The sequence below is a fragment of the Mixophyes fleayi genome, chromosome 1 (assembly GCF_038048845.1).
Source record: "Mixophyes fleayi isolate aMixFle1 chromosome 1, aMixFle1.hap1, whole genome shotgun sequence".
NCBI classification, from domain to species: domain Eukaryota; kingdom Metazoa; phylum Chordata; class Amphibia; order Anura; family Limnodynastidae; genus Mixophyes; species Mixophyes fleayi.
Genome location: NC_134402.1, coordinates 162,794,445 through 162,815,416, shown reverse-complemented (window position 1 = coordinate 162,815,416; position 20,972 = coordinate 162,794,445). Strand labels below are relative to the sequence as shown.

Here is a 20,972-nt window from a genome sequence, read left to right as displayed (position 1 = left end):
ATAAATTATTATATGTTGTATAAGCTCTCTATTAACCCATTGACTTCTTTATTTGATTGACCTTTCAGCCTTTTCATTGACGTTTTGGTTATCGCAAGCTGAGGCTCCCAAGAGTTTGTAGTTTACCAAGATGGCCAATATTGCTGTTCTTGCCAAGCATATAAAGAGCTTGCTACTGATGGACGGTGTCAGTCATAAATGAGCCATTTTCATGTTGTCAGTGGTTTACATACCAGATTTCTGTGTAATCCAGCTGCGCAGGTATGTGATACTGGAATAGACCCCTGGCTTGTTCTGTAAGGCACATCCATAGCCAAAGCTAACAACTCCAATAAGTGACCATCTATTATTAGACTGTAGTGTAACCAAAGGACCTCCTGAGTCTCCCTACGTGGAGAAAACAAAACACACATGGTTAATATGTTTTATATTTCTAAATATGATAATCCGACAATGTAAATGGAAACATCTACATTTTGTTATGTCATAAATCACCGTTAATAAATGTGTGCATAACACATACATGAAAATTCTTCTAGCATGACATGTTTCTCTAGTAAGTATGCAGGGCCTGATTATCCAATAGACTGGCTAGGCTGCAGCCAAGGGTGCAAGGCTTTTGGGTGAGGGGCAAAAGTATTTTTTTTTTTGGGGGGAGGGGGGTGCAAAATTGTGACGGAGAGGCATAAACTGAAAATAAGTTTAAAATATAAGAGGATATTTCTTCTCCAAAGTAAAAAGAAAATGGGAAAAAATGTCATAAGGTTTTAATCATGACTTATTCCCATGATAAAGGCTAAATAAAAACAATCATCCTTGGGTGGGCGCTTGAGGAAAAACAAGTAGGACAGAAAATGAGTGAAAAGTGTGACAGCCCCTTCCACCTTCTCATCTTTACCCTCAATATTGCTCGTTCATGCCTTCATTCTGCTATACAGTTCGGATTTTAATGGAAATTAAATGACTCACAAAGATTGCCATGACCCTTATAAAAAGCCAAGTTGACAAGTTGAGTTTTGAAAACGAGTAAACATAAACGTAAATAGTGGTGGTGGTCGAGGGGTGGGGGAGAAGAGAGCTGGATTTTAAATCAAGGATGAGTTTGTTTTTACCTACAGTATATAAGCCTGATGTGTCCTGAACCCTTAATCTAGCCTTGTAAATAAGCATAGCAGAGAAGTCACAACCATGCTTCTGTTTATTTGTGACATTAGCCTTTATCACAATTTAGAAAGGTGCCTATTATTTATGTACTGTATGTAACAACTAAATGAAATAAATTCAGACTTCAGAAATATATAAATATATTATACAAAGTTCTACAGTCTTTACTGCTATTAATGTCTATGAAGAACTTTTAGATGCCTGTTGTTTCATACACTCAGTAAAGGTACCTGGACTGAATCAATATGCATTAGAATGCAGCCTTCACTTAGAATCAGTGACCAGTGTTAATTTATCCATTCTTTAGAACCATCCATTAATTAAAATCAGTGATGTCACTATTTCCTTGTGAATTGAGAAACACACAAAATGGCTGTCCTACTGTGTTTGGGTGACAGTGATAGTGGTGCATTGTGCTGTGCATATAGAGGCAAAATGCAATAAATATAATAAAACTATTTCTCAAATTTTATTTATTAAAAAAATGATACAATAACTCATTGTAATCTTACCTGTGGACTCCCCTATTCATAACAATAGTCTTGTTACAATTTATAGATATACTGTATAATTGAAATAATTAATTAATCTTACCTGACATGAATCAATTTTTCCTTCTAAATAACCAGCACATATCATTGACGGCAGTATTAGATATCCATAAATCTCGGGTCTCCCGCATACAGTTGTGTTAATCAGCTTCAATTTAGCTTGTTGTAGAACGGATGCTAAACTCCCTTTAAACAGAACAAAACATTTATCGTCTCTAGTGCTTCCCAGAGTAGTCATCATTCATGATTTTTAATCTGTAATAGAAGTCATTTTGATGTTACCAACCTCCATCTGTCAGAGTTCCCCATCCAGTAACATAACAAGAAGAGTTGTCAGGAAAGTGATCGGATGTCTCTGGCAGACATACTGGCTGGATATACTTTGTAAAGTTCAACGGGTTTGATAATTTAAGAAGTGCAATGTCGTTTATATGTGTATCGCTGCTGTAGTTTTCATGGATAATGATATTTTGGAGATTTAATCCAGATCCAGAACTTAAAGAATTTGTTCCTAAGACAACTGTCCACGAATTCAAAGCACTGTTCCTGTGAAAACAGAATACTATATCTTAAGTACAGTTTTTCTACAAGCATTTATTGCAAAACAAATGTCCTACTGTAATTTTTTACATAAAATGGAGGAACAGCAGTTTCTTGTCAAACATCTTGCATTTTGATCATACAGTCATGGCCAAAAGTTTTGAGAATGACACTAGTATTGGTTTTAACAAAGTTTGCTGCTTCAGTGTTTTTAGATCTTTTTGTCAGATGTTGCTATGGTATACTGAAGTAAAATTACAAGCATTTCATAAGTGTCAAAGGCTTTTATTGACAATTACATCAAATTTCTGCAAAGAGTCAATATTTGCAGTGTTGACCCTTCTTTTTGAAGACCTCTGCAATTCACTTTGGCATGCTATCAATCAACTTCTGGGCCACATACTGACTGATGGCTGTCCATTATTGCCTAATCAATGCTTGGAGTTTGTCAGAATTTGTGGGTTTTTGTTTATCTACCTGGCTCTTGAGGATTGACTACAAGTTCTCAATGGGATTAATGTCTGGGGAGTTTCCTGGCTATTGACTCAAAATTTCCATGTTTTGATCCCCAAGCCTTAGTTATCACTTTTGCCTTAATGCAAGGTGCTCCACCATCCTGGAAAAGGCATTGTTCATTACCAAATTGTTCTTGAATAGTTGAGAGAAGTTGCTCTTGGAGGATGTTTTGGTACCATTCTTTATTCATGGCTGTGTTCTTAGGCAAAATTGTGAGTGAGCCCACTCCCTTGGCTGAGAAGCAACCCCACACATGAATGGTCTCAGGATGCTTTACTGTTGGCATAACACAGGAATGATAGTAGCACTCACTGTTCCTTCTCCGGACAAGCGTTTTTCCAGATGCCCCAAACAATCTGAAAAAGGATTCATCAGAGAAAATGACTTTACCCCACTCCTCAACAGTCCAATCCAGTACCTTTTGCAGAATATCAGGCTGTTCCTGATTTTTCCCTGGAGAGAAGTGGCTTCTTTACTGGCCTTCTTGACACCAGGCCATCCTCCAAAAGTCTTAAATAATGTTTGATCATTTAACTACAGTAAGTTATAAGAATAAGACAGATACATTAACTTACAAAGCAATACAGTGGGCAGCAGTAATTAGCCAGGTATTGCTGATCAGTGAAGCTCCACATCTATGGTTCCCATTGAGACGCAGACTGGCCTGCCATGGCCATGCACCCAGAGCTGCTGCTTCTCCTCCTACAATTCTACTCAATCCTGCTGGACCTCCAACACCACAACCTGTTGAAATAGTGTAGTAACATTATACATACATGAAATAATTCTATTATTAATATATATTTTATTAATGATTATAAGCAATCAGAGGAAAATAAATTAAGAATCCTCTGTTAGCTTTAACGGTAAGTCAGAGCCTTTCCTGGACCCACTTGGCTTCTTATGTCTGTAATGGGCCAGAAATTTCAGAGTCTGAGGCTTTTAGGGGGTTTACAGGGACCTTATTTGGATCTATGCTTGCTCATAAGCAGCCCCAAGCCAGGATGAGTGGAAGTCCAACATAACAGTAGTCATGGTTATACATAGAATGGATTGTACTCTGACTGTTATTTTTAAAGCCAAGTGTTAAATTAGCTATGATTACATTAGGAAATTGAAAACAAAGGTAGTATTTTTCCATTTAAATAAATTTTACAGTTTTCACAGTCTGTTGCAAAACAATCAGATTGTAAAAATGGAAAATATAATGGCATTAGGAGATGGAGCATACCAATATTTAAATTGTAAGTATACATTCCACGGGTAGATATTCATTTGTTTGACATTCAGAAAGTTAACAGCATTAGGTCAATGTTTTAAATGTTGACAGTATTAATAGGTTGACAATTCAAATGTCGACAGTATCATTGGGTTGACAATATTGAGAGTATAAATGTCAATCATGCAACTGTAGAACATATGTATCACACCCATATTGTTTCTCTTTAAAATATTCAATATACATGACATATTTAGCAAATAAATTGAAGACAACTAAAGCTCAAATGTTAATTGACCGTACAAAATGACACAGGGCAACATGGTTGATTTCTGATGTTGGATTTGAATTGATGACTTGGCAGTGCTTTTTTGTATTAAATAACTGGAAAGGATTATGAGTGGAGCGCTAATGACATGTCAGCTGTAATCACCAGTCACATCATCTAGTGTGTAATGGCATGAATAACTACCCAGTAAATATGAAAGATACACTGTGGTCAATGTGGAACAAAGTACCCTTTCCTCTGCCTGCCGATCAATAGCTCCTGGAAAAGCAGATACAGGATCCACAGAGCTCCTGTATCATCTAAGTAAGAATTTAGAGTATTTATGGGCAAAGTAGAAATTACCACTGTTCGTAAGTACAGGTTCCTCCACACCTGCATTCCATTTATTATCAATTTTCCTCTGTTTCTTGTTCAATACAAATTAGTGGTAATGCAGTAAGCCCACTATACCTTTACTTCTAGTGTATTTTGGGGACTCCAACAACAACGTATCAAGTTATTATTTTTCTGTCTATGATACAGACCCTAAAATACAATGGGTTGATGCATAAAGAAATATCTGGATTGTCCACCAATGGGGGAAATTGGAAAGGATAGCAAGATAACCACATTAATCAAAATGGAATGGTTGAACATTGGATGATTTAGTCTGTGTTGTATGTTTGTTTCAAGCTCACTCATATTTTATTATAATTATGTAATAATAAAGTCACCAGCCTTTGGATTGAGGCTTCATCTAAATAGCAGAGCTCTACTGCTTGATATTATCGGGAGCTAACAGCAAAGCTATTTGAGCATGACCAGCTTGTTTTCCATTCCATCTACACTGTTATCTGCTACAATTGCGCGTGTGTGTGTGTGTGTATTTACATATACATTTTATATATACATATATATATATATATATATATATAAATAAAATTATGTATATGTATGTATATATATATATATATATATATATATATATATATATGTATAATTACTACATCTCTTTCTATTGTGTAGTCATTTTGCTTGCAAAATGCATACAATCTTTCAATTATTAGATTATTATATAGCACAGTTAACACTAGTGTAACATTGTCCTATGTACTTTGGATATACCAACTATGTTTTCACAGATAATTTTAAATTTCTATATATATACACCAATCTGCCACAACATTAAAACCAGTGCCAAGTGAAGTGAATGACATTGATTATCTTGTTACAATGGCACCAGTCAAGGAGTGGGATATATTAGCCAGCAGTTCTTAAAGTTAATGGACAACCAGTGAACCGACGACAGGGTCATAGGCACCCAAGGCTCATTGATGCACGTGGGGAGAGAAGGTTAGCTCATCTGGTCCATTCCCAGAGAAGGGCTACTGTAGCACAAATTGCTGAAAAAGTTAATGCTGGCTATGATAGTGTTTTGTTTTTGCTGTTCTGTTGTCTCAGAATCCACTCCAGATTCTGCTGTTGTTTCTGTGTGTTGGAGGTTAAGCAACCATACTCACCTTGCTTTCTAAACTGTTATGAGGATTCCACATTGCAGCTGATTATCAATTCTTTCAAGACTCAGAGAGAGCAGTCAACTCTCTCTGCTCAAATGATTTCTACCCAGCAGCTGATTGGCCATGATCTACATAAATACACTTATTGCCATTGTTGCCTTGCAAGACTCATCACTGTTCACTACCTAGCACCCGAGTAGTCAACACTCTCTGCTCACATGATTTCTACCCAGCAGCTGATCAGTCACACTTCTGCACAAATGATTTCTACCCAGCAGCTGATTGGCAGAGATCTACATACATACACTTATTGCCATTATAGCCTTGCTGGTGTTAGCTTTACATACGCTAGTTCTTGTACCTTTGTGCTTTATCTTTCAATTATTAGATTGATTGATATAGTAGATTTAGTGTGTTTGACTGTGGCTATGTTTACTGGACCTTGCTCTTGGATCTCTGCCTGAACTTGAACTCTCTGCCTGCTTATTGAGCTTATGTATCTCTGCTGCCCTCTGACCCAGCCCGATAGCTGACTATTCTCTCTTATGTTCTGTCAGTCTTGTTTTGTCTACAAGTGGCTTCAGAGCTGTGAGTTTCCCTGATTCTATCTCACTCACGGCTGTTACAACTACACACTTCTGGGATCAAGTCCAGGGAGCATCTGGACCAATGAACAGTGTGGTTCCAGGAAAGGCAGCTGCTAATGGTGGAAAACATCTTGCGCCATAGGTTCTGTATATGAGTTATCAGACGCTGATTGCGGGGTTCATAACAAATAAAAAAGTTGAACAAGTGAAGATACTACCGCACTAGACCTATATCTGTAGATGTATCTGTTTCGATTATCTCCCAAATCTTTGATTAATATAATTTAAATAGTATTTTGATTTATTTGGAACATACAGTACATTGAGAGGTGCAACCACTTTACAACATGGGGTCATAAAGAAGAAAGAGAAATAAAGTATTTTGTTATGGTGCACAAATAAAACAGACTAGTTTCTTTTAAATGCTTATACTGTTTGCCTTTCATATAGCTTACGATAATTAAAAGGTACAACTTTATTATTTTAACTTTTATTCAATATATATACACTAAATTAAAATCAATATTTCAGCAAAAATTTTAAAATACGTGTAGTGTGGGATGTTAAAATCACACACTGAAAATAATCTTCTTATTGTATATAAAATAATTCAGTGCATTATAATATGTCCTGGAGTTGAAAATTGATATAGATCAGCAGTGGTAATTGTTTTGACACAGATATCATACAATGCCCCTAATTCTTAGATTTTTAAAGTTATCTCTCCCTACAAAGTATAATATTTTGCTTTTATATTAGGTTATAGTTGTTTCATGTGGATATCTCGATACATCAAGGATATCTTATCTTACAATATTATCGCTCTTTGATTAGAGAGCAGTTAAATTAGCTCTTTGTCCGCAGGTTTCATTATATCTAGCCAGCTAAGTTTATGTTAAAGCTACTTGCTACTTAAGCAGCAGTGTGTTTAGCTCTTGATACGTAAGTAGACTTATTAGAGATGAGCAGTTCTGATTCGGAGAAATCTGACAGATCCGAGAATTGGGATTCCAAGTGAAACAGAGCTTTGCGCGCCAATTTCGGATCTCAAAATGAGGCAAAATGTAATTTCTGGAAAATATTGATGCAAAACTTGCACGAGTTTATCTCTTCTCTATATGGCCCTTGTTTTCTCATGTGCCATTTTAATACTGGCAGCATGTAGGCAGGATGTTAGCTGTGGTGCTCTGCTCTGAAAATAGCATTCAGGGTGAAAGAGGGAAATAGAAATCATACAAACAGCATCTTATTATGCATTAATTGTAATCATGCGAATCATTTACATGTTTATCTGTTATTATACCGAAAAAATGCCATTATGTATTTTAAATGTTTACTTTTGTATGATTTGAGTTCATTTAAATGCGAATTCTAAGTAGGCGCTGTCTGACATAAGATTTTTGGAATTTTTATGTTTTTCAATGGGGTACCATTTATCTAAAAAAATTAGAGCCAATCTAGCAAATCCAATGTCAAGTTAGCCAAAATTTCCTCTATTATGATTGGCAATAAAATGAGTGTTGACCAGTGTAATATATATATATATGTTATATTAGTGAAGTGTAAGAAATATGTAAAACAGACAGTTCAGATAGGCCAATAGTTGGCCTTCCCACACAAGTAAAAGCGTATAACTGACATTGATGCTGATTTGGCTGCCAAAAACATCTGTCTTGACAAGACAATGCAGCTGAAAGTCTACATTCTGAGAAATTAAGAGGACAGAATTTGGTACTGGTAAAGAATACATGTATGGATGGAGATATGATGGCTGATGGCTTACGCTATGTGATGGAATTAAAGAACCGTATAGACTGGGTAATTATTTTTTTAATTGAATTGGCAAAAGCAAATGCAACGATAGCAGATTTACAAAATCCTTCATTAAGAAGAGAGTGGACACAAGACCTCTACTATGGACAGCGGCATTAGTAGATATTTAAAGATGATGAGAGGGGACAATGCTAAATGGTGCAAGTCAAGATGGCATTGTCCTTTAGCCAACCCATATGTTGAAAAGCACATGCACATAGTTTAACAACCCAAGCACTTCAGTGACTAGGCTGTGGCTAAAGTGCTTGATTTTTTTTGGACCCACACAAAAGCCAACATTTTGGTTGTTGAACTAGCAAAAAGATAGTGATGATAACAAAGGAATCATGGTCATTTGGATAACAGTTTTCACTAGTCATCTTCCTCAATGGTGACAAACGAAAATGTTATCATCATCCTCATCAAAGAGTTCTACATCAATTACATTTTCATTTAAAAAAAAAAAAAGAAGTTACACCAAGTAGGTAACTGTTAGGCAGTGTATGTGACACATTGGAGAGGGTCAGCAGCAATACATGGGAGAGGGTCACCAGCAATACTTTGGCCAAAATTGGTGAATAGTTAGAGTTGTAAAGAGATCACTAGAAAATAGACTGTAGATGACTGTTAATGCTATAAATATTAATATTGGAGCAAAAACAGCTCAAAATCACATAATTTTACCTATTTTTTTCACAATTTTTACATAAATCCAGATCCAAAACCCAAACCTTTCATGATTTTGGGGCACAACCTGTAGAAAAACCAAAACACGAAGACGTTTTAGAACCAATACCACATCCAAAACCAAAACACGGGGGTCAGTAGACATGTAATTTTTCCTTTACTTGTTCACACCTTTCTCTCTCCTTTTCACTCTTTGGGGTATATTTACTAAACTGCGAGTTTGAAAAAGTGGAGATGTTGCCTATAGCAACCAATCAGATTCTAGCTGACATTTTGTAGAATGCACTAAATAAATGAAAGCTAGAATCTGGTTGGTTGCCATAGGCAACATCTCCACTTTTTCAAACCCACAGTTTAGTAGATATACCCCTTTGTCTTTTTCCTTTGTTTTTTGTCTATTTCTCTGTGTTCATCAGTTGCCTTTTTCAAAGCTTTTTGCTTTATAATGTGAAAGCTTGATACATCATGTAGTGAACCAGAATCAATAAGGGAGAAGTATTGGCAGAACAAATGACAGTGGAAATTCTACATTGATCACCTATGGCCAAATTCTGATGGAGAAAGATGCAAAATTCTACATCCAAAAGCTGAATAATGCGAATATTCCTAGGAAAAGTTTCACAATTTTGTTTATCTCTATCAGGAGGACAGTCCTTGACTTGAATGTGGATATGACAGCACCAGGGACCTCTAACTGAACTATTAGTGTCACGAACACGCTCCCAGCTGCCTTGACTTTGGGTGTTTACTGTATGAGGTTGCACATGATTCCAGCCCACAGTCTCTCTCTACCTATCACACAGGTTATAGACCTACTGAATTGCCCCCAAACAGCGCTCATACCACCACACACTTCAGGTTTGCTACCACCTATTGAATACAGGCAATAGGACCCCAATATACTGTCCCACACTGGCTCACAAGGCTTCTAGCTATCCAAAGGCTAACAAGCCCCACACCAGCAAACAAAGGTTTAACTCTTCACACCTCCAAACTGTTACACAAATGTAAATGCAACACACTAAGCTTGTTAATCAAATGTATCAACAAATCACACACCGGCATTCAAAGGGTTAACTTGGTCGAGCGATATTCTTCTTAACAGGCTAATGGATTCGTTAGAGCATCAAGGATGCCACATATTAAATTGTAGATTTAATATACAAAAAGTACAGGCATTCAGATATAAAGAAAAACATTTAATAAACAACTGATATAATATACACAAGCAAAACAGTTTAAAATAAAAAGGGTTACAATCAGAGTATCACTTATATGAGTTGTATAATCTGTACCATGGGAAATTGGCTAGGAAGATGGACAGTTTATCAATGTGGATTGATTTTCCCAAAAGACTGACAATTTGCTGTAACTGGTCTCATCTTTTTAAAGACACCTTTATACCTTTCCCGCCTCCTGTGGGTTGTGGTCGGTGATACTGTTTTCAATCACCATTTGCATGTTGCCTGATTTACTACCCAATTCTACTATGTGACCTAACTTTTCTGTGGAGCGTCACACAGACCCAATTTTATTATTAATAAATCCACTATGAATTTGTCCATCTTTTGATACCAAACGCGCCTAAATACAGTGTATTCGTAGAGCTTACACTCATTTCCTTAACTTCTCTGTGGGGCAGAATTCTTAATTTGACATATGAGCTGCCCTTCATCATGCTTTTGAGGAATATGTGGTTGATCACTGCTTTTATTGATTTTAAGTGGCATATATTAAAACCGAATTATTATTGTCTATATCACATATAGCCAAGTCAGCACATGGGCTCTTTGAGCCAGACACCATGCTGAGCGGTTCCTAAAAGTCCATTCAGGTGTCAAAACTACATCCCAAGCCAGGATATATCTCACAGCAAGGGTTCTTTGAAGCTGCCCCAGGTGACACTCCTATCTTCTCACACTGGAATGTGCAGAGCCATCAAATATACATACAACAGACTTTCTGTCTTCACATTTTATACTTTAATAGCTTAACTTATCAATTAATTCATTTGATATAACATATATACACTGCAGTTATGATTTAGGCCTTATTTCCCACAATTATGTGATGGGTTAACCCTTATAAATAACTGTAAGTTCTCTACGTTCATGACAATTAGGAAAAATACATGTAATCCAGAAACCTTCAAATACTGTTATAGTTTTTCTATAGTCACAATACAACCATTCAGACTTTTGTTTCCATTATTTGTAAACATACATGCAGTGGTTGGTTAATACTGACTCAGGTAAGTGTTAGTAGTGTAGTTTCAAACACACCTGTAAAATTTTGAACAAGGATCTGAGAGGCCACACTAGCTACAGTACTGCTTGGCACTGAAACGGCAAATGAAGAAGAAAATATTCTGGTTATTGTATGACTGATAAATAATGTCATGCTCATTTATTATTTTAGCCAAAAATAGAAGTGCTTTATTTGAAAGAGCTGCCAGTAAAATTACAAATATACAAGCAAAACTTTTAAAACTGATCTACACTTAAATATATGTAGATGTGCTACCAATGTGTTTTCAACCACCATTATCCAGGAGTGAGTAAAGTGACTTTCTTGAGCAAGGCTGGCACGGAATCCCCCCTGCCTAATTGCTCACAAAAATACATGTAATCCAGGGACCTTTCAATAATATTGTAGTTTCTCTATAATTACACACCACAGCCATTCGTACATTTGTATAAATTGCTTGTGAAAACTGCTGGTTATACCTTTGGATGTCATTAAAGGTGTCAAAACTTTAACAGGTACTGTTTATTGAATGTTGAACAACAGTAGATATTTGCAGGTACTCACAGTTGGTTTGTAAATTATAGTATAGCAGGCAATACACACTTGCATAAACAGGCTTGTAGATATCCAGATGGATATGCACTGTCTCACACACTATAGATACAGATGCAGGCAGGTTCTCTACTGTGGGCAGAGACTCCTCTATTTGTATTAAGGAGCTCCGGTCACCTTCTAAGGGCTTTCAGGGTTTTAACTAATATATAGTACACGCAGCTACTTGCCTCTCCCTATGTCTGTATATTGGAAGTGCGCAGTGGCGCATCTCAGACATTCTCAGCTTTATCCCAATTCCTCCTAGACCACCGGGGAACTACATGTACCAGGAGACAGGGGATGTAGCATAGTGCTCCATATACTACCTCCCCCCTTGCTTAGTAACGTCTCCTGTCACAAAGAAAAACTATTTCACTTTATCAAACATTTTTAATAAAGACTCTTTTCCCTGTAACAATAAATCAAGGGTTAATAAAAAATGCAAATAATCAATTCTTGGAATTCTTTTGATTTCGATCCAATGTCTTTTTTCAAGACTGTTTGCAGATTGACTCACATGATTCACATCATGTGTGACGTCTGGTCGAGTCTCAATCCTTGCACACTTTAAGTTACTCGGCCTGTCAACTACAGCATTATTGTCACTCACCGGACTGTGAGTGCTACTTCTCGTGTGTTTAGGAACCGTGGCCGTCCGCCATCCTGAGGGTCTGCGCATGTGCAGCCCTTTCAAGCCTTCAGTATCTGTTGCTTTTCATTAATTGGCTGATCAGGCAACACTCCCTATTTAAAGCACCTGAGGTCAATACCTCGTTGCCTGATCTTGGAGTCTCATTCCCATGAGCCTCTGAAGGTGTTCCTGTGTTTCCTCGTGTATTCAGCTCCTGCTGATTCCTGTTATTTCTATTGTGGTTTCCAGACCACTTCAACTCTCCTGTGTTCATTGTGTCTGCACCAGCTGATTCCTATCCGCTGCCTCCGTTGTTTCTACAGAGTTCCTACTCACTTCAACTCTCCTGTGTTCATTGTGTCTGCACCAGCTGATTCCTATCCGCTGCCTCCGTTGTTTCTACAGAGTTCCTACTCACTTCAACTCTCCTGTGTTCATCGTGTCTGCACCAGCTGATTCCTATCCGCTGCCTCCATTGTTTCTACAGAGTTCCTACTCACTTCAAGTCTCCCATGTTCATCGTGTCTGCACCAGCTGATTCCTATCCGCTGCCTCCGTTGTTTCTACAGAGTTCCTGCTCATCTCAACTCTCCTGTGTTCATCGGGTCAGCGCTCCGCTGCTACCACTCTGCTACTGGAGTTCAGACCGCCTCAACTCTCCCGTGTTCTTCATGTTCCAGTTCCTTTTACTACTGCTTCCAGAGTATTGCCTCGTTCATGCTGGTTTACCTGCCGTGCGCTGCACCAAGTGATTACCGCTTCCACCTTCCAGTGGTCTCTCCTCCTGCCGGCCTTCAGCCGTTCAGGTATCCCTGCACATCTCTCTGACAGCCTGCTCTCCTGAACCGCGGTATGCATACTTCTCATTGACTTTGCTTGTGTATTGCATATCTAGCTGGACTGAGTTGTGTTCTCCTCCGGAGTCCTTTATCCACTGAGACTATCGCTACCATTGACTTTGTTTCCTATTTGCCTGGATTGTTATTGTGACTTTGTATACTTTAGCAGTGCTGCTCTGTTATCATTATATTGTGATATCATCGTGGGATCAAGTCCTGTGTGCCCGTGTATACTCTGCATAGCATTCATCTCCTCGTGCTCTCCTCACATATATATTGCAGTGGTACAACTTGCTATATACAGACCACTGATTCCTGTTCCCTGTGACACCAGTTTCCAGTATCCTCTCACATAGCAGTGGTACAACTTGCTATCCGCAGACCACTGACTTTCCCTGTTATCTACCTCCACCTGGATTCCATTCCTTCACCTAGACAGCGGTACAACTTGCTATACGCAGACCGCTGACTCTCACTGCCTCCTCGCTACCTCTGGACATTCCTCCTCACTATAGCAGTGGTACAACTTGCTATACGCAGACCACTGACTATCCTCACGTTTCCTTGTCCATCTAGTTCCTCGTGTACCGTTATATACTCATTACCAATGCTGCTAGTCATAGACTTTTCCTGAGCATTCTCTCACCATCTGCTGTTCCTCCTGTTCCGTTGTCACCCTGCTACCAGAGTACCTATTACCACCTATATTACTCTGGTAAGCCACCATCTGGTGATTTCCTAAGCAAAGACTCCTAGTGCCCGTGACAATTATCTTGAGGGATTTGACTCATTTCCTCTATCTCTTCACTGCTTGATGATCACATTGCCTTTGTCATTTTTAAGTTTTTATCCACAGGTGTGTTTGCTGGTTTTGCATCAGACATTCCATACTTGGTAAGAACTGTTTCAATGTATGTCAGTTGATCAACTGTAACAGTTCCATCATTCAACGTTTGTACGATCCTCATGCCTAACAGCTTGTTTGCAGGGTCTAGATTTTTTAATCTGAATTTCTGTTTCAACAGGTGTTTGGTACTGGTGATGTGTCTCTCTTGTCCTGCTAGCAGTAGATCATCAATGTACACAACTACAAAGAACAACTTTTCCTCAATGGTTTTGTGATACAAGCCATGATCAGTCTCTGACCTATTAAAGTCTATGTACAGCATCAAGTTTAATGTACCAACAACGACCACTTTCTGTTAGGAACTCCTTCAGTCAGCACGACAGAACCCGGAATCTGCTCCGATGTCTGGTGTTCACTGGAGCCCCTAGTGGTGGGGACAGACTTGGCTGCAGACGAACGGAGGGTCGTGTAGTGTGCACTGACTGGGGAGAACCCTGAGGCAGCGTAGAAGAACACAGCGATGTGAGATCCAGGCAAAAGGTCAAGGGCCGGCAGCAGACAGGGATATCAGAAAACGAGCCGAAGTCAGGGGTCACAGGCAATACAACGAAGTCCAAAAACAAGCCAGGGGTCATACACGGGAAATCCAATAATAGAATAAGCACAGGAGCAGGGAAACAGGAACAGGAGCCTAGCTAAACAGGAAGCTATAACTGGCAATGAGGCTCAGTCCTCACTGCCTTAAATAGCAAGGAGATCCAATAGGAGTCATAGTAATAAAACCCCTCCCACTGCATAATCACTGCCCCGAGGAAATACTGGCAATCACAAGACAGCACCAATAAAAGAAAATCAGAAAGACTATCACCAGAGTCTACATCATAAACATAAATAGTCCTACCTTTCCCTGCTAGTATGTGCCCGGGTGTCAGCCTGCTGGCCGGGCGCTGCGGCCTCTGGATAACAGCGTCCCGGTTGTTGCCTAGGCAACCGGGACGTCAGAGGCGGAAGTGACACCCCGGTCGTCATGGAGACGGCCGGGGCGTCCGAGAAGACCGGAAGCGAGCCGCGGCGGCCCGTCGGAGAGCCGCGGTTCGTAACACTTTCTTTAAGACCGTAAAGTAACTTCTTAAGGAGGCAGACTTTACTTTCGTTGTAGTGTTCAGATGGCTTCATGTAAATCTCCTCTAACAATTAAGAATGCAGAGTCAAAGTCAAGCTGATAAAACAACAAATCATGGATAGTGGAGATGGCAATCACTAACCTCAGGGTGCTGTATCTGGCAACAGGCGAGTAGATCTCTCCGTAGTCGATCCCGGATTTTGTATGTAGTCCTTGGCAAGCATTCAGGCTTTATAGCCTGTGATGGTACCGTCTGCATTCACTTTCTTACAAAAGACCCACCTGTTCCTGATCATTTTGCAGTTACTCGGCCTGTCAACTACAGTCCATGCATGATTGTCATGCAGAGCTGTTAACTCTGTATCAATAGCCAATTTCCACTGTTTCCAGTCGTTGGTTGATTTTGCCTCTTCAATGTTTTGCGGTTTACAAAAGGCTAAGTTAGCGAAATCTCACTATATCTACTAGGTGGGATACCTTTGTTCCTCCAAACAGAACTTCTTCTTTCCAGTTGGGTATCCGCAATTACATTTTCAGGCTCAGACACGCTTTCTGCTGCCTCTACATCCAGTGTCACAAACTTTTCTTGTGGTTGTTGTTTCTACTACCAGGTGGCGTGATTTCGTGAAACACCACATATCTGATTTTGATAAGACGTTTGTTGTTAATGTCCCAAAGTCTGTATCCTTTACACTGTTGGCAGTACCCGAGTATGATACACTCCACTGACTTGGAATCTAACTCACGTCATCTTTCTTTAGGTATATGTGCATACGCCTTACAGCTGAATACATGGAGATGATTGACACTTGGCTTTTTACTTGACCATGCCTCCAGTGGTGTTTTACCTTTCAGGTGCACAGTTTTTAAGGTAGACTGCAGTGGACACTGCTTCCACCCAAAAACTTTTCTCCAGACCTGCGCCATTCAACATAGTCCGTGCTCGTTCAATAATTGTTCACTTAACCCTTATAAATAACTGTAAGTTCTCTATGTTCACGACAATTTGGGAAAATACATGTAATCCAGAAACCTTCAAATACTGTTATAGTTTGTCTATAGTCACAATACAACCATTCAGACTTTTGTATCCATTATTTGTAAACATATATGCAGCGGTTGGTTAATACTGACTCAGGTAAGTGTTAGTAGTGTAGTTTCAAACACACCTGTAAAATTTTGAACAAGGATCTGAGAGGCCACACTAGCTACAGTACTGCTTGGCACTGAAACGGCAAATAAAGAAGAAAACATTCTGGTTATTGTATGACTGATAAATAATGCTATGCTCATTTACTATTTTAGCGTAAGATACAAGTGCTTTATTTAAAAGAGCCGCCAGTAAAATTACAAATATAGAAGAAAACCTTTTAAAACTGATCTACACTTAAATATATGTAGATGTGCTACCTATTTGTTTTCAACCACCATTATCCAGGAGACAGTAAAATGACTTTCTTGAGCAATTCCTCACAAAAATACATGTAATCCAGGGACCTTTCAATAATATTGTAGTTTCTCTATAATTACACACCACAGCCTCGTACATTTGTATAAATTGCTTGAGAAAACTGTTAGTTTTACCTTTGGATGTCATTAAAGGTGTCAGCGGTGTTAATGTGGATGTGAAGCCACAATGCTTTTGAACTTAAACAGGTTGCTGTTTATTGAACGTTGAGCAACAGTAGATATATGCAGGAACTCACAGTTGGTTTGTAACTTGGAGTACAGCAGGCAATACAAACTTGTAGATACAGGCTTATAGATAATGCAGATGGATATGCACTTATATGTGGTGGTATACACTCTCTCACACAGTATAGATACAGAAGCAGGCAGGTTCTCTATTAGGAGCAAAGACTCCTCTATTTGTATTAGGGAGCCTCCGGTCACCTTCTGAGTAGCGCATCTCAGGCATTCTCAGCTTTGCCCCACTTCTTCCTAGACCACAGGAGAACTACAGGTACCAGGAGACAGGGGACGAAGCATAGCGCTCCATATATTATATTAACTATATATAATATATATATATATATATATATATATATATAGATAGATAGATAGATAGATAGATAGATAGATATAGATGTATATTTGTTTATATATAAATATATAAACAAAAATATCTGCAGTACCTGGTTAATATTAACTCCTAATGAAGTATGAGATGTGTATTTTAACACACGTTTGTGAAAGTCTGATCAGGATTCTGAGTTGTTGCACTAACTACAGTACTATTAGTGCTGAAATGGCAAATGAAGAAGAAAACATTCTGGTTATTGTATGGCTGGTAAACCATGTGATGCTCATTTAGCATTTTAGTCTAAAACACAAGTTTCTTTATTTAAGAGAGCTAGTACAGACATTTTCATATATATATGCAAACATTCTAAATCCATTTTAAGTGAAATATGTTAGATATTGATGTATTCCCCAATGGAGGCATTGTTAGATATAAAACATATTGTAAACTTAAAAGTACATACAATTTAAATATCAGTTTGTAATTTAGGCTTACTGGTCCTTGAACTAAACAAGCACACGGAATGTTGGTCACCGTCATAATTAAATAAATACATATTTGAAGGAAAAGGGAAAACATGGATTTTCTTACATCTCTTCCTTATAATGAAAACATTATAACATTATATTATGATCCCATAAATACCACTGTCCACATATTTACAGAGGCAGTGGATGGGTTTGGTGCTGAATGAAAGTAATTTTACACACACACAATGTGGTTACTGTCACTGTTATGCACAGTTCTATACCCAAACCAAGGCTCCACTGTGCGTGCCCTAATGCAGAAGTGGGAGGGAGAGCCTGAGGCATCACATAGGTGGCATCTCCAGTGATTTCTCTGAGTGAGAGAGAAAAATCACAGGTGTCTCAGATTTGATACCTTTGTAGTTCTAAATGTTTTAATTAGATTAACACTGAAAGGTAACTCATTAGAGCGTTTTGGGAGGAGGTAAAGGTAATATGAGTCAGACATAAAATAAATAAATCAAGGCGGGATCTCAAAGCTATACTTAGTGAGATCTCTTTAGAGGTCAGACTATTTAGAGAAATAAAATAAAAAATAAAACAGTATATATTAACAAGAAGTAAATCGACTTTTGCGCCTTAATGCTTTTCACAATCTTTGTACTTAAGAGCTAAATAATAATAATAATCATCATCTGAAATAACTGTTTATACTTAACTGAGTCTGTTTTATCTTTTATACAAGCCAGTAATTTTTTTTTTTTACAAAACGTTTTAGGGAGGGGGTGCTTTTCTATCTTGCATTATTCTTTCAATTTAGCAAACATTACAGAAAAACAAAAATGCTCGTGAAGGTGTCTTTTTTACTAGAGATGGTCACTGACCCCCGTGTTTTGGTTTTGTATTCAGTTTTGGATCTGTATTACCGTTGTGTTTTGGTTTTTGTTTTGCAAAACCACCATTGCGTGTTTTGGTTTTGGCTTTGGTTTTGTTAGGTTTTGTTTTGCTATTTTGTTGGAAAATCAATGTTTTTGGGCCTAAAATAATCAAATTTAGTGCTCCACCTGTTTCATGGATAAGTAATCTAATTGTAAAGCTAATAAATTATCAAAAAAACAGTTTAATTCCTGGTAGGTAGGCCTTTATTAATTCTACACACAAAACAGATTGTCTTCCTCTCCATCTATGCATATTGTCAATGCAGCCATCGTATTTGGATGTATATTGCAGCCTACACTTATAGTTAAATATATAAAGAAATGGAAAAAGGCATTTTGCTTTCTGTCTCTCTAGGCCCCCCTCCACTTGTTGAAAAAATCAAAAAAATTCAGCCGTTATAGACTGTACAATATTAATTGAAATGGACAAAGCCAGTTTGGTTTCTGTCTCTATAGGCCCCCCTCCACTTGTTGAAAATACAAAAAAATTCAGCCGTTATAGACTGTACAATATTAATTGAAATGGACAAAGCCAGTTTGGTTTCTGCCTCTATAGGCCCCCCTCCACTTGTTGAAAATACAAAAAAATTCAGCCGTTATAGACTCTACAATACTAATAGAAATGGACAAACCCAGTTTGGTTTCTGTCTCTACAGGCCCCCCTCCACTTGTTGAAAATACAAAAAAATTCAGCCGTTATAGACTGTACAATATTAATTGAAATAGACAAAGACAGTTTGGGGTCAGTCTGTGTATGACACCCTAACCTTAAGGAGAAATTGCCCAAACAGCAGCCTTTCAAGACGGTACGTGATATGAAAATGCTACAAGTCCCTTTCCTCTTTGGGGGTAGATTGCATCCTACACTTACATAGAAAGTTTTAAAAAGATGTTATCGTCATCATCTTCAGCTTCATCCTCACCCTCATCAGTGTGTACGTCATCATCACAGACTATCAATTCATCGCCGCTTGAATCCGCCATTAGAGAACAGTCAGTGCTTGGATGTCTTGGATGGTGAAGGCCTTCCTCGTGGAAGATGTAGTTCATTTTTATAAACATAATTTTCTCCACATATTTGGGAAGTAACCTTCGATGGCGATCACTGACTAAGTTCCCGGCTGTACTGAATACTCGTTCAGAGTACACACTGGAGGGTGGGCAGCTTAGGTATTGCAAAGCAAGTTTGTACATGGGTTTCCAAATGGCCTGCTTTTCCTCCCAGTAAGGAAAGGGACTGTCTGACATTTCCATATCAATTACCTCTTGAAAATAATCCTCCACCATCCTTTGCATGTTTATACTCGTATTGGATGGAGTTATGGGCAAGGTGACACATTTTTTAGAAAAATCCTTCAAACCAGCCCAGGGGGTAAATGTATCAAGCTGAGAGTTTTCCGGCGGGTTTGAAAAACCAATCAGATTCTAGCTATCATTTATTTACTACATTCTACATTCTACTAGGCAACATCTCCACTTTTCAAACCCGCCGGAAAACTCTCAGCTTGATACATTTACCCCCAGATCTTAAATTGTTCTGGTCTGCCCCCTGCGTCTTCCTGCTTCTTTTTGGGAAATTTAATTTTTTACGAGCAGCAGCAGCTTGAGAAAGTGAAGGAAGACACGTCGTCAAGCCGAGGCCCAGTTCAGCGGCCAACTTGCTGAGCAATAGCTCCTTGCAAAAGTTCACATCTCGCTCATTTACAAGTAAAGACTCAATGTAGGTCTTAAACTTTTGATCAAGCACAGTGGCCAAAACGAACTGATCCGAGTTCAAGATCCTAATAACTCGAGGATCATTGTGAAGCGAATGAAGTACTTGACCGACAAGGCCAACATACTTTGCTGAATTGCTTACTTTCAGCTCCTCCTTCAGTTTCTCAAGCTGCTTTTCCAATAGTCTAATTAAAGGAATGACCTTGCTCAAACTAGCAGAGTCTGCACTCACCTCACACGTCACAACTTCAAATGGTTTCAGCACCTTGCACCACACTGAAAGGATTTCCCACTGTGCAAGAGTGAAATACATCCCCCCTCCTTTCCCAATGTCATGGCTTGTGCAATATGCTTGGATGGCTTTGCGCTGTTCCTCCATCCTCTGAAGCATGTACAGGGTGGAATTCCACCTAGTTACCACCTCTTGCTTAAGTTGGTGGCAGGGCAAATTAAACTGCTCTTGGAGCTGCTGTAATCTCCTACATGCTGTGGCTGAATGCCTGAAATGGCCTGAAATTTTACGGGCCACCGAAAGCATCTCCTGCACCTCACGGTTATCTCGTAGGAAGCTCTGCACCACCAAGTTGATGGTGTGAGCAAAACAGGGAATGTGTTGGAAATCACCCAGCCGTAATGCTCGCACTATATTGTTGGCGTTATCAGAAATGACATATCCTGGGGAGAGT

The 20,972-nt window shown here is 38.6% G+C and overlaps 1 protein-coding gene across 1 annotated transcript in view; it reads right to left on the bottom strand.

Annotated features, from left to right (window-relative positions):
* Positions 1–225: 225 nt before the first annotated feature.
* The window catches only part of TMPRSS11F (transmembrane serine protease 11F), a 94,452-nt gene continuing 73,705 nt past the window's right edge, over positions 226–20,972 (bottom strand). The window contains exons 5-8 of the mRNA XM_075198337.1: positions 3,347–3,515; positions 2,002–2,261; positions 1,759–1,901; positions 226–387 (exon numbers count right to left, since the gene is read on the bottom strand). Of these exons, the coding sequence (XP_075054438.1) occupies positions 226–387; positions 1,759–1,901; positions 2,002–2,261; positions 3,347–3,515 (734 nt within the window). The remainder of the gene's footprint in view (positions 388–1,758; positions 1,902–2,001; positions 2,262–3,346; positions 3,516–20,972) is intronic.